The sequence below is a fragment of the Orbicella faveolata genome, unplaced genomic scaffold, assembly GCF_042242905.1.
Source record: "Orbicella faveolata isolate gen_17 unplaced genomic scaffold, um_ofav_v1 contig_12, whole genome shotgun sequence".
Lineage (NCBI taxonomy): Eukaryota > Metazoa > Cnidaria > Anthozoa > Scleractinia > Merulinidae > Orbicella > Orbicella faveolata.
Genome location: NW_028301539.1, coordinates 15030711 through 15045000, shown reverse-complemented (window position 1 = coordinate 15045000; position 14290 = coordinate 15030711). Strand labels below are relative to the sequence as shown.

General features: G+C 40.3%; 1 protein-coding gene across 5 annotated transcripts in view; it reads left to right on the top strand.

Moving 5' to 3' along the window:
• Positions 1-14290, top strand: part of LOC110044296 (protein ELYS-like) — a 72073-nt gene that overhangs the window by 55424 nt on the left and 2359 nt on the right. For 2 of the 5 annotated variants that reach the window (XM_089282493.1, XM_089282490.1), the window contains exons 32-45: positions 31-139; positions 1613-1696; positions 2416-2491; positions 4548-4615; positions 6114-6186; positions 6283-6351; positions 6450-6558; positions 7587-7638; positions 9013-9051; positions 9568-9737; positions 10613-10789; positions 11619-11712; positions 12119-12158; positions 13673-14076. In XM_089282493.1, the coding sequence (XP_089138619.1) occupies positions 31-139; positions 1613-1696; positions 2416-2491; positions 4548-4615; positions 6114-6186; positions 6283-6351; positions 6450-6558; positions 7587-7638; positions 9013-9051; positions 9568-9737; positions 10613-10789; positions 11619-11712; positions 12119-12158; positions 13673-14076 (1564 nt within the window). The remainder of the gene's footprint in view (positions 1-30; positions 140-1612; positions 1697-2415; positions 2492-4547; positions 4616-6113; positions 6187-6282; positions 6352-6449; positions 6559-7586; positions 7639-9012; positions 9052-9567; positions 9738-10612; positions 10790-11618; positions 11713-12118; positions 12159-13672; positions 14077-14290) is intronic. The other 3 variants (XM_089282494.1, XM_089282492.1, XM_089282491.1) reach the window with 3 other exon arrangements.

Genomic DNA, 14290 nt, shown 5'->3' with positions numbered 1-14290 from the left:
GTAATTGTATGTGTAATTGTATGTTTGCAGTGCCTCGGCCCAAACCACTATCGACTGTTGTACACAGAGTGGATAAGGGGAATCCGGTATCTCGTGCTGTCATCTTGAGCTCAACTATGGACAAAGTGGAAGAATTAAGGTAATAAATACGCTGTAGGCCTTTTGCATCTAGGGTGAGTAATTTATTGTATTTGATGCTGGATGCCACCTACTTATCTGACCAACTCGTCAGGTCATCAGTGATGATGACTTTGTCTCACAAGAATTCCTTGGGAAGGTGGATTCTGCTGGCATAGTGCATCAGCATGGAGAGGAAGATTGTGCTGGTTGAATGCCTTGGTATGAAGAGGTGGCTTGTGCTGGCCTAATGCATCACCATGGACGGGAGAATTGTGCTGGTTTAGTGCATCAGTATGGAGAGGAAGATTGTGCTGGTTTAGTGCATCAGTATGGAGGGGAAGATTGTGCTGGTTTAGTGCATCAGTATGGAGAGGAAGATTGTGCTGGTTTAGTGCATCAGTATGGAGAGGAAATTGTGCTGGTTTAGTGTATCAGTATAGAGACGAAGATTGTGCAGGTTGAGTGCATCAGTACAGAGAGGAAGATTGTGCTGGTTTAATGTATCAGCATGGAGAGGAAGATTGTGCTGGTTTAGTGCATCAGCTTGGAGAGGAAGATGTGCTGGTTTAGTGCATCAGCATGGAGAGGAAGAATGTGCTGGTTTAGTGCATCAGTATGGAGAGGAAGATGTGCTGGTTTAGTGCATCAGTATAGAGAGGAAGATTGTGTAAGTTTAGTGGATCAGTACGGAGAGGAAGATGTGCTGGTTTAGTGCATTAGTATGGAGAGGAAGATGCGCTGGTTTTGTGCATCAGAACGGAGCGAAGATGTGCTGGTTTAGTGCATCAGTATGGAGAGGAAGATTGTGCTGGTTTAGTGCATCAGTACGGAGAGGAAGATTGTGCTGGTTTAGTGCATCAGTATGGAGAGGAAGATTGTGCTGGTTTAGTGCATCAGTATGGAGAGGAAGATTGTGCTGGTTTAGTGCATCAGTATGGAGAGGATGATGTGCTGGTTTAGTGCATCAGGATGGATAGGAAGATTGTGCTGGTTTAGTTTATCAGTTCGGAAGGGAAGATTGTGCTAGTAATTGTGAAGCTTGTGCTGTATGAGCATGCCATGGAGAGGTGGATGGTGCTGGTATAGTACTTCAGCATTGCGAGTGGGATATGGCTGGTTAATTGCATCAGCCTGAAGAGGGGATAGTACTGGATACTTGTATCAGCATTTCCGTGGTGCCATGAACTTGGGGATTAAGGGATGGTAACGGAGCTCTGGCGGCGCGAAGGGTTGCCAAGCGGAGCACCATAAAGATAGGAACAGATGGACATGCATGGATAGAAATAGAAAATCTATACAACTCTTTTTACATGATCGACATGGCTAGCAGGTCGGAGATGATGGCCATGTTGGGATTAGCTGGTAGTGTTTGAAATTTCTCTTGTATGTTTATTGTGTTGTACTTTGATGGCCCAGAATTTTACATTTGTGACATTTATGGGAGGTTACCATAAAATTGGACTAGACTGGAAGTTTTCTAATCGTTTTGCAGATCTGTGGAACAGTCTGAGCCCCAGCAAGAAGCTGAAGCTTTTGTTTGTACTCCAGTCACACCAAGAATAAAAAGTAAATTAAGGTAACGTTTGGTGCCTGCTGTTTTGCTTTATTAAGGAAATAACTTTGTTTCCTGCTGAGAATTATCCTGTAAACACTTACTGTCTTTAAGTAGTTTTTGAAAGAAGGTTTTAGCGACTGACTGTTTTGTGATGATTTTGAAGGAGTAGGAAATGGTTGTAATAAGCCACTTGTTTTCGTGCAAGAGACCATCTGACCAACCAAGAACAGTTCATCTCACGAAACTCCTGCTATTTAGTAATGGTTTACACCGTCCTTAAAAAGTCGTTGAAAATAAAAAAAATACGTTTTCTCACTATAATGTGCCTCAATGTTTAACCAGCAGTCCATGAAGTTTATTAAGAGGATCTTGAATTCTTGAGACCACGAGTAAGGAAAATCATTTTGCTCCAGATGACGTGAACACAAACCAAAAGGAACATTTTAGTCTCGAGTAAATTCTGACTCTACAGTTGCAAGTAACCCATCTTCGTGTATCCCCGAACGTTCAGGGAAGGAGTACTTTATTGGTGCCAATTTATCCTTGGCAAATCATTGAATTGTCTTTGAAAGACAGGTCCAGATGGACGTTGTGTAATCTGGTGTCTCCTGCCCAACACTAAGCAACAGTTTTCACTACCCAAGTGAAAGTTATCGTTAAACAATATGACTGTCTCTGTGTGAATTAAAAGATTGTTGCAGGAAAATGAGTTGACACGAAATAACTTTATCTCTTTGTAGTGATTCCAACAAGGTGGGAGTTGTGTTTGCATCAGTTACTAAACGGCCTTCAGAAGATGTAGTGGTGAGTAAGCAGGTAAATACGAACCTTTAACACGTAGAGGGCAAAATTACTGAATCCCAATTGGTTAAGCAGAGGATAGTTGTTTCGGTACATTAATTACCAAACGAGTCGCAAAGGCTAGACTATTGGCGCTAAGACAGCTCACGAGTTGCTAAATTTTGACTGGCTGGATCCAAACTTCATCAACGTTCTTGTCTTTGTTCTGCACTTCTTATTTCTGTTTAATAACTGTGGCAACGCTCCTCATCGGAAAGCTATTCCTCATGACAGCTCGAATCCTAAGTATCTATCTCTTAAGTTCATAAATATTATAGCACATCATTTTGCAAGATCAAAAGGATGATATATAGAACCCTCGCCTGTTCCATCTCCATAACAAAATGACTTTACTGTGATTCTTATTTTAGTCTGAAGGTACAGAAATGGTAGTTTCACTCCTTTACTATAATTTTTAAAGAGGGTTAATTAGTTGCCCTTATTACCTAATGGTGACTATTATGAATGAAGCACACTCACACTGAACAGCTGTACTGACATGCTTGGCGAAGTAATTCTTATTTAAGTAGATCGCGTGTTTATAGGTCATCAAGGTCATCAATTGGTGTGGTATTAGCTTGTTAGAATGCTGAAACTTTGAAATGTGTAATATTACATAAAAGTGAATGATAGTCCGCTTATTATTTTAAGATAAAATGATAAAAATTAAATTCCAGCGTTAAGTATCAAGATGTTATTTCTTTGTACGTTTTTGTTCGTGGTCTGAGATTTTTTGAGGGTAGCCATTAGATTGTAGTGCGGCGCTGATTCGAGCAGTTTCACGGGCTTTTTCCGATTCTGAGTTAGGAAGATTTAGAGCTCTCCGCAGAGGTGTTACGGTAGTGCTGCACTACAATCTAGTGGCTATCCTAAAAAAATCACCAGTGATATTATAAGAAAGAAATTGTTACCACCACCTACACCAACATTGGAGGAATTAGTTGGTATGTGCTTCAAATGGGCTGACACAACGAGCCGACAGAGTTTTAGAATCCTTCCTTACATCAAAGGTGTTACTGAGCCACTCACTCAAATTCTTAAGAGGCATGACATCCAATTCTTCAACAAACCAACGAAACCACTACAACAAGATTTTCGTGTTCCCAAGTTTCGACCTCCTGAAGACAATCAGTGCAACGTTATTTACAAAATCCCATGTGCATCATGTCAATGGAATTACATAGGCCAAACTAAAAGATCATTTAGCACCAGAAGAAAAGAACATATCAGAAATACAAAACAATGTGCTAAAGGCTCCAACATCACGAAACATGCATGGACTTTTGGCCAGGTAATTGACTTTGACAACTCCACAATCATTGACAAAGGAAACCATCGCACCAGAAAGACACTGGAATCATGGCGCACGGCAAAAACTGTTGAGGCTGATAATAACTCATGCCCACTCCCAAGACAATATAACATTGTTTTAAACAAACATTAATTTAAGCACTTTTAGCATTCGTTTGAACATTCTTTATTATGTGCAGAAATTTTAAATTTATGCGAATTACTGTCTATATATTCATATTTTTAACGTTTCATTTTATCACAAATTTTTATCCGTCGAAGACAGTAGACCGGCTGTCGAAAGCTTACGTTTTTTAATACTTTTTACCAGAGAACGCTATATCCCATATTACCACTAAATTCAGTATTTGAAAAAAAACCGAGACCAAACCTTGAATAAATGAAGTCTTTGCTGGATAAATGAAGTCTTGCTTGACACCTCAGGCACGTGAGAATTGTCAACTTTTTACATGTAAATCAGAACACACCCCCTCCGTTTCGGTATTATAAAGCGATTGAGAAAAAAATGTGTTGTTCGACCACAAGGGATAAACACTGAATATTCAGGAGATTTCTGCACAACCTGTCTATCCGATTTTAGGCACCCTAATCAACATTCAATGTCATTTTTAATTATTGGACTACCAAATGTAAGAGCAGATGTCTGAAACGAAGAATGAAGTGTATTTCGTTGATCAGTTCTTTACATTGTCAACTGTTTTATCTTTACTTGGTCTTTTAGTCTCCAGTGACAGAGAAGAGAACCTCCCCCAGGACAGTTACCTCACCAACATTTCTGGACAAGAGAAGGTAACTACTTTCTGGATTCAGGAATCCTTATAATGTCGCTGTTATTCTTCAATATTTAATGTAAGTCTACTGATTTCAAGGACACAGATTAGATCAGTTGGAGAGCTCGGTTACGTAATTTATTAAATCCATTTTGAAATCACTGGTTATCCTTGCAATCTGATTGGCTCTCAATGGTGCGATTTATTCACGAATCGCACTATTTTTTGCTCTAAATCGCATCTTTTTCTCAGTCCATGAGAATGGGCCAGTAAAACATAACAACCCATCAGATTTCAAGATTAGTTTACAGTAATCAATAAAATTTCAGGAAAATGAAAGGCAAAAAGCCACTGTGGAGAATTTTGCAAATACTATTGCCAAAACTTTGTTGTTATTGTAGCTTTTCCCCCCAAAAAATTGACAAATTTAATTAATTAGTTTCTGAATGACGATTATGAGCTCCTTTAGGCTGAAGACCTACTTTAATGGAAGTTCCCAGCTTTCAGTGTCCATTTTGACGAATATTTTGGCGATTTTTCTTCAACATCTGCTCAAGATCCGTATGATACTGAGTCCAGTAAAACATAAACAAACGAAAACCACACAACAACAAATTCAGAGTCATCTCAAGAAGGTAGATGTTTCCAGGTTTCCGGTAGTTTGAAACGAAGCAGCAAAACTGCTCAACTCTGTTGCTGTGAATAAACATAGTCAACATACGCCATACTGCACAAAATAGTGAATGAACGAACGTCTTACGAAGCCGGTGCCAGTCCCGCCATCTTGGAAATATCTTAAAACAAATGGCGCTGCCAGAACTTGACAAGGTCCTGAGTATTGAGTCCTACGCCGAGGTTACAAAAAGAAACGGAGATGATAACGAGCTGGACCCCTTAAAATCATACCATTGAACGGCATTTAAAAGAAAAAAAACGTACTATCCACTTGGTATCGTACACTCGAGTGAGTTTCAACACTCAAAAGAAATCGATCGCAGAATTACACAGGATATGCACCTTCAAATTTCTTCTCCAAAGACAATGAAAAGTCGCAGCCTCAACCACAGAAGAAAGGTAGGCCTTCCATAATTGATTCAGGCGACGAAAATTGCACTTTTATACCTGAAGTAGACTATTTTCGACTTCAGATTAGAATTGCTTGTTTCTTTGTCATGCTCGAATGAGTTTTCGTCACATGACATCGTTTTGCATACTAAATTAGACGTAAAGGCGTTTCCGGTTCCGCTTTTTTAACGAACCGGCTACTGGAACAATACACCAAAAATCTAAAATTTAAGGCGATAAAATTGTGCGATTTCAAAATGGATCTAATAAAGTGGCAATTGAACTGAGTGGAGTGCAATTTGGTCTGAAATCATACTTGTGATTTCAAATCGAACTCGCGCTGCGCGCTCGTTCGATTTTGAAATCACGCGTATGATTTCAGACCAAATTGCACTCCACTCAGTTCAATTACCATTATAAAGTTCATCGCGCCTTTGATTTCTTTTGTTTAGCAGGCGGCAGTTTTTCTCTGGTGCTGAAGCTCTCTCTTTGTTAGCAACGCCTCCTGTGGTCAAAGTAAAGCCGGTTAGTTGTGATTCTTTGTACGTTTATTGTTGCACTGTGGGTCATAAGTAAGTTAGATGTTTGTGAATTGAAGTTGTCGTTTGTATTTTTACTCAGATGGCTGGTGGATCATCAGTGACAAAACCTGAGGCAGTTAACATTGCTACACCACAGTCAATATTAAAGGTAAATACTCGGTTACAGTGACGTGAACTCAAATACACAGGACAGCTAGGGTGGAGAAAGAAACGTCAATAAGACTGTGTTGTTTTGTGTGATCGCAGATTACAAGAGTGCTACGTCGCAGCTCGCCCCAACCCTCTCCCACGTCCTCTCCCCCAACGACCAGGCGTGGCTCCTCAGACCAGTTATCTAAGTCCATTGAGACTCGTGGTAGGTTTCTATAATTTGTTTTATGAAGTTATTTCGTATTAATATAAATCTACTAGCGTTCTATTACAAATGCCGTTCTCTGATTGGCTACGCTACTCACTATCTATTCTGTGATAGCATTGTGCCCTTGTTAACGAAATGTCGGCCGCCTCTTGACGTTTTCGAAGTGTCTGTGGAGAGGATTTAGGTGAAGTTTTGAACGACTAGTAGATTTATACTAAAACAATTAGATTACTCGCTCTCGATTTCTATCACGCGATAGAAATCTCGAACTCATAATCTAATTGCTTAATAGAAGTAGTAGCAGTCGCCGCCGCCGCCGTCTCAGTGTTAAGAATTGCTGTTTATCTGTTTATGTAACCATGGCAGCACAAAACTAAAATGAAACTACTGTGTGTATGTCATCCCCAAACAAAGCAGTAAGATTCCAAATAAACCTTCATGACGCGTTGTGTCCGGGGGTAAGTACAACGCGTGGTTGATTGTTAACGTGAAGTTGATTAATTAACTGCGTAGCGAATTTGGAAAAGTTGACGTTTTAAGCCCTAGCTCTACAAGGAAGCACAATGCTCCAGTAAATCAATGTTTAACACTCGAAAACCTCCGCTTTTCCAGCACTGCAGTTAAGCAGTTTAATGATCGGTTAATTAATCTATGTCATCTTCAAGTTGATAATCAAGTATCTAATTATCGGGTTAACCAATGATGATGATTATACGCTCTGCACAAGGGATAAAGTCGCCCTCTTCACAGGGAGCTTCAAACGGTTTCCAAGGAGAATTGATTCTTCATCCCCCAGTACTTTGTCTTTTGACTTTTCACCAGAGTGTCCGAAGGAGAGTAGCATACCTTGTTCAAGAATACAACGCAGACATCAGCCAGTGTTTGATCTTGGGTGCAAAATATGGTGCTAACCATTAGATCACATTCTCAGAGATAGTCTATTTATGTTTCAATGTCTGTTTAGAAGGAACTTGTTCAGTTTCCAAATATGAGCTATTCAACAGAGCTGTCTGAACTTTTTTCAGCAAGTGACAGTGCTTCTCAAAGGGAAGAGTTAACTCCAGGCAGACGTATAAGGTAAAGAAATGTTTGAATGAACCAACTTTATAAAGGAGTCAGTATATTTAACTTGTGCTGTTAACCCTGGACACCCCAACGTTAAATAAAAATATATTGACAGTAAAATGAGAACAAATTTCAATTTACGTTAAAGGTACAACGTGAACTCTTGATTGCCCTTTCTCGTGTATTTCACATGTTAAAACACTTACAATATCGTTTGTTATGACACATTCAATATCTTTCTTGCGCGTGATAGGTATTTATTATTAACCTGTCACTAGCCTGCGAACGTAGACGTATTTCCGGCTGTCGCTTGTCTCCGCTGAAATAACCGTCTGCGAACCCGAGCCAGGAAACGATTTCTATGACGTAGGAATTTTAAGCCAATCACAGTTTAGCTCAGGTAGCCCCAGAATTACCGCGCGAGGTATTCGCTGCGAGGAGCACTCGAGTTTCATTCTATCATGGAATCTGATTGGCCAAGGAGAAACAAAAGTCATTACGTCACAGAAATCGTTTCCTGGCTCGGGTTCGCAGATGTTAGTTTCGGCGGAGACAAGCGACAGCCGGAAATACGTCTGCGTTCGCAGGCCACCTGTCACGTGATGCAGCCAAACCTGGGGAATACTCAATGATATCCCTTGGGTGATATGCCACCATGTCATTATGGAGTTATTGGACGTACAAAGTTACCTTAAAATTGAGGAAACCTCAAATATTACTTCACTACGGTCAAAAAAGCTTTTAAGACTATAATAAAGCAAAGAGTAACAAGGATTGTTGCGATTAGACATAACAAAAGAACTTGAAACATCTCGGAAATTTTTCAAGATACGATATGCCTCCTTTAAACATAATAGTGGGTATTAGTCGTTCCACGAAGCTCAGAGTTTTCGTCGAGCGTCCTCTGAAAACGGAACACTTTTTGGAACAAACAGTAGCCGCAGACTAACCTTTGTGCCAAACGCGAACTATTGTATATTACTCAGTTACGTATTCTATGTCTTTTTGTCCTCGAGAGGGTTTCATTTTCCGGAATTACTTTTAAATGTGTATATGTAAAAACGAGGCGCTTGAAACCCGTTAGTTCAACGTTTTATGCCTGTCTTTCGTAGCCAAAACTGATTAACCCGCGTGTTGCCCCAACCTCCATTCACAGCAATCTTACATTTGACATTTGGCATGCAAAGAACACGTACACAGGAATGCAGCAACGTCGCCCCATATCCTGGTGTCCACGTGACCTTGGTCTCGAGGATACGAGACAAAAAGAATTGTTACCTTTGTGCCATAGTCCAAATACCGTTACTAACACATGTCACGAAAAGACTTGCTGGTAAATAATATTATTATTAACCAGCTATGATACAAACTGATCTCTTGTTTCAGGTTTGCTAGTGAGAATGTATCATCGTCTCCCTCCACAAGGTAATCAGGAGGAGATGAGTTCTCTTTTAATCGTAGTATCTTTAGTAACCAAAAAGTAAACGTCAACAAAAAATTTAAAAAGTTTGGACAGATTTTTTCTTGAATTTTCAGGCAGTGTTTACCCTCCATAAACTTTGAATTTATTTCTCCTCGCTTAAGAGAAGATTTTCTCTCGCTTAAGAGAAGAGATGAAAGTAAATCTTGCCCCATTTTCCCTCGCTTAAGGGAAGAGATGAAAATAAATCTTGCCCCATTTTCCCTGGTTTAAGAGAAGAGATGAAACTAAATCTTGCACCATTCTCGGACCAGTTTGAGAAAGAAATGCTGCATAGTGTGTTTTAAGTTTGTTCACGTAGTATTTTTTTGTCCACGTAACATCTCCGCTCTTAGTAAATAAACAAACAGCACGAAACATTGAAATTGAGTTAACGTTTTACCATTGGATGGAGTGTATTATGGTAATTTAATTTTATTCTGTTTTTACTCACTGTATATATTCTATTGTACCTCATTCAGTCCCATTAAACAACTTGATGTCTCGACACCTGTCTTCCAAGAAGAAACAGTTGACTCTCCCGCGCCAAGTAACATAAGTGGAGGGACAGATGGCATGGAAGTCAGTGCTGAGCCCATGACCCGGCAACATACTTCACAAATTCTAACTGACCTTCAGGCGGAAGTACAAGGTACGGCAGTGCTTAGTGTAAAGTCTTCTTCTTTGCTCGTCATATTTTCCTAGGAAGAAGAACGTTGGTACAGATAGAAGTTTGTCATCATCGTTCCATAATCGTTTTTAAAATACAAATAGGAAATAAAGAAATTTGACACAAATGGCGCGGGAAGGCATTTTGCCATGCAGGTTTTCAACAGGCCGCCTTCGTCTTTCATGTACATGTGTCGTCGAAGCGGATGTCGATTGAACTTTAAGAAATGCGTTTGCATCATCTAAAAGATGGAGAAATGTTGTATTTTACCAGACGTTACGGTTTTCGTAAAGATTGTAAGCTGCCCTGTTTGTCGTGACAATGAACAAAACGAACCGCCATAATCACTTTCCTCTTGAAACAGTACTGAACTACGAAGTCTGAGATTTGGTGATAGAATGTTCGCTTTCAATCAAACAATACTGGTCGAGTTGTTGTTGTTGTTGTTGTTGTTATTATTATTATTCTTGTAGCTGAGGACTAACAGTATATTCAGAGAAATAAAAGCCTCTTTTACGTGCAGATTCTCAGATTCGGAACAGCGGGCAACGCGGTGGAGTGTTAGGGCGCCGAAAATTAAATTGGGAAATTCCGGGCTCAGGTCCTGTTCTGATCACCTGCTGGAGTTGTTTCACTGCAGAGCCGCGTTCATCTCCTCGATCACGCTCTGTAAATGGCCAACTGTCCCTCTTCCTCCTTGCTAGGATTCATAATTTGTTATGTTTTTTTGGCAACATTTTTTCTAATGTTGTTCTATAATCCCTACAATCCCGTCATGGGGAAGAAGACAGTTAAGTGCAGTAATCATGCAATTATAAAGGATTTCATCCTGACTTGGATGTGTTTTCCATTCACAGCAGAAGCCACGATTGTTACGCACCATGAAGAGGAAGAGGTCGATGACCAGGGGGAAGCTGAACTTCAGATAACTGCTGCTGTTATGGACTTGGCAGGCGACAGTGATATTGAAGAAGCGGAACCTCACGACGAAGACTACAATAGTTACGAGCTGGATGACAGTGATGCAGTACTTGGCAAGTTTTGTACCTTGGAATTCATGTAGCATTAAGGGATTATGGGTGTTACTGCAACGCCTCCTTGTTGAGAGTCTCCAGCATTTCCTGCCATTTTTTTTTTTTTTTCGCAGCAACCGGCCAGAACTCATTTTTAATTCACCTGAATATAGAAAGGCAGTGAAAGTTCTTCTGGTTTAGTGTGTTTGGGCTAAATGTCGAGCCTATGCGATCGCTTATGAGAGGTTAATCGGACAACGGGGGAGTGTTCGTTATAGCCTGTAGTCGTTTCAGTGGCTTAAGCCATGCGCAAATGCTTTTGGAAACTCAAAACGGCATCTAGAGAGGTGGTCGCTTACGAGAAGTTCAGTCATTAAGTGTTTTATTATACTTCCTAACTCAAAAGTAGAAAAAAACTGCGAAGAAATCTTTTGCTTTACGCCGACTGGCTTACAAATTTGCCGCCGTTTCAAGGAGCACGACCTGATCACGTGCAAGTCGAAAGTTCACGTTGTTGTCTCCCTAGGGAGTTCGCGAGTTTTGACCCACGACACGTGACACGTTTTCCTCCAATCGGAAAACGTATTTGAGTTGGGAGGTATAACAAAGTGATTATATTTTTGATTTGGGAGGTGTAACAAAACACTTAAATGACTGTCTCCAAGGGAAACGGTGAGTTTTGTTTCCCCGAGACCCTCAATGTTCCCTGAGGCGAAGTGCTTATTGACCGCTTAGAGGCAAAGGTCAGATACGATAAGTGATCGCTCGGGGAGGCTCGGTTGTATTTATCCAAGTAAGTGTTTATATACGGTAAGTGTAGCTCGTGTTTAAAATTTATTTTGTCCTTCAGATGCAGAAAGTGATGATGAAAGCGCTGGTGATTCATCTGTTCAGCCACAGATATCATCCGTTACCGTACACCAGACTGCAGACACTTCAGCACAGTGAGTGTACATGCTATACAGTAACAGCTATTACAATCACGAAATACAGACACCTAATAAGGTGCACAGAGGGAAAACTTGACTCAAAATCATCCTCGTAGTTTTGTAATAAAAGTCAGTGAAGAACAATACATATTCCAAAACATGTAGTGAGGGAGCTGTTTCGACTTAGTGTTATTACGTAATACCAAATTCACTGAATCTAAAGGTTAATCTGATACACGTCCATGGAATGTAAGTGTTAACATTGGATGTTGATTTACTTTGTTTCACTGAACCTCTCGACGCTGATTACTTTCGTGGTGTTTCTTAGGAGGTTTTCGGCAAATAAAGCACTTACTACATTCTTACTTTACTAGCCTAGTTGTGGCCTGTGTCTAACATGTCTTTATTTGTGTATCTTTAGATTATTTCCCGTCAGTGAGCAGCCGTCTTCGCCAGAAAAGGTAATGAACTGTTTGTTGGGCTCTTACAAATCGGAACTATTCTTTTTTTTTTTTCAGCGTTCAAGCCACGCATGTACAATAGTAATGTCAGAGCTATCGTGTTCACTGTCTGTGTCATGAATGCATCATTTGCCCAGTTCTACGAGTGACATTGCGTGTAACGAAGAAAGGAACTTGTATGATTAATTCACGGAATTTATTATTAGTATTGGTAATCGAATGAATGCGAGTGCAATTAAGGATGTAAACTAGGAATGATATTTAAAAGTCTCTCCAAATTGCGCTAGCCTTTGGGCGGCTGAAAGGACTTTCAAACGTCACGAGTTGTGTAATCCTCAATCAGTTCACTGGTTCAGAGCGGAAAAACGTACTGCGCAGCTCTCTGCGCTTCCCTAGCCCTACTTGCGGGCTCAGGTAATAACGCGGGCTGCAATGGTGGAGGGGATGGTGGACTGCTACTAAGGTACACGAGGATGTTGCTCAGTTGATATTTTTATACTTGGGCAAGCATGAATTTTTTTCGGCATCTCTCCGTTAAGAAAACAAGGCTCCCACTGCCAGCTGAGAGGCTTTCTTGCTTATATATCCAGTGGGTTGCTTTATGCATCGATGCAATATGTAAAGAGGGTTTGTGAAAAAAATGTCTTTGCACCGAAATTTCCTGTAGACCATGGGGAAATAAAGGGTTCGGAAACCTTCTTTAGGTTAATTTTGTGCGAAAAAAATTGATTCTCCAGGAAAACAATACACTAGCTTTCCATTAGTGACGTTAAAATGTGGCTGCTTAGCGGGAAAATTGGGAAAGCAGTTAAAGTTCGTAACTCTTAGTTTACACGATCGTCGAATGTCCCGCCATTTTTTCAAACTTGGAGCCTGGCGCACAGCCAAAACTCGTGCATACTTATTGCGTTTTCCCGCTCTGAATTTCACGGTCGCTATATAAGTGAAAAAATTACGAACACGCCAGCATTAATTTGCTCTGCGGTGGAATTAAAAATTTAACATTAAATCACCAATCACTATTGCCAATCGCAGTGAAGCAATTTTCTCAGCGATTTAACAAATTGACGTCCATGTTTCATGCGTCTGTCCTGTTATTGATCATCAATTTCGTTATAACATTGTCAAAGTAGCCGTGGATCCACGAGGCGATATCGGAATAGATCCAGAGCTACCTTGACAATGTTAAGACGAAATTCATGATCAATAACAGGACAGACGCATGAAAAACTGAGGTCAATTTGTTTTTTACAATAAAAAATTGTCAAATTGTGCGCTCTCGCTGGTCGTGTCAACATCGTATAAATTATAATTTCATTTGTCTGTCCGCTAATTGACAATGAAATTTAGCCAATCAGCGCTCGAGAATGTCTGCAGTTATTGTAAAAATAAGAATGTACTAATAGAGTCGAAGGGGATAATTGACTTTTGTGAAACTTGTAGATATAGAAAGAGATACAAAAATGTTGTGTATGTCATTTATTCTTTAATTTCTCTATTTCATTTTTTGGCAGACGATCAGTAGTCTTGTTGATACGAAAGAGTCACCGTACACTACCCTGGAACCAGTCCCTGATAACAGTGCAACCTTACCTGCCAGGAGTCCTATTAGAAGTCCCGAGAAACAGCCTTCGCCACCAGATGCACCTTCACTAGTATTCTCTCAAAAACAATCCCTAAGTGTTGAACAGGAAAGAATTTCTGAGGTGTCGCATCACACACCACTGGAAGCAAACCAGTTATACACGTTTTCCCCACCAGCGGTCCTTCAACCACCGGGGACACATGGGGAATCTAACACGACGACATCACAAGTGCCGACCACACCCTCATTGGAGTACTTCTTCTCGCCACCCTTGACGCGCTCCATGGCGAGACGAAGGTCTTCTGGAATGACCCCGACAGATACTTACGGAAGGTAAGTTAAATTTCTTCTTCATTCAATTCCGCGTAAAAGCACACTTGTATCGTGCAAGAACATAATACTGTGATATTAATTTTACTGATATGAATTGTTCAATGACATCCAATATATATACTTTCTACCTATCTATAGTTTACCACTTGATGCTATAAAATGAAACCAAACAAACTTCCATCTTTAGTGAACCAGTTGTGGTCATTTTCTTGAC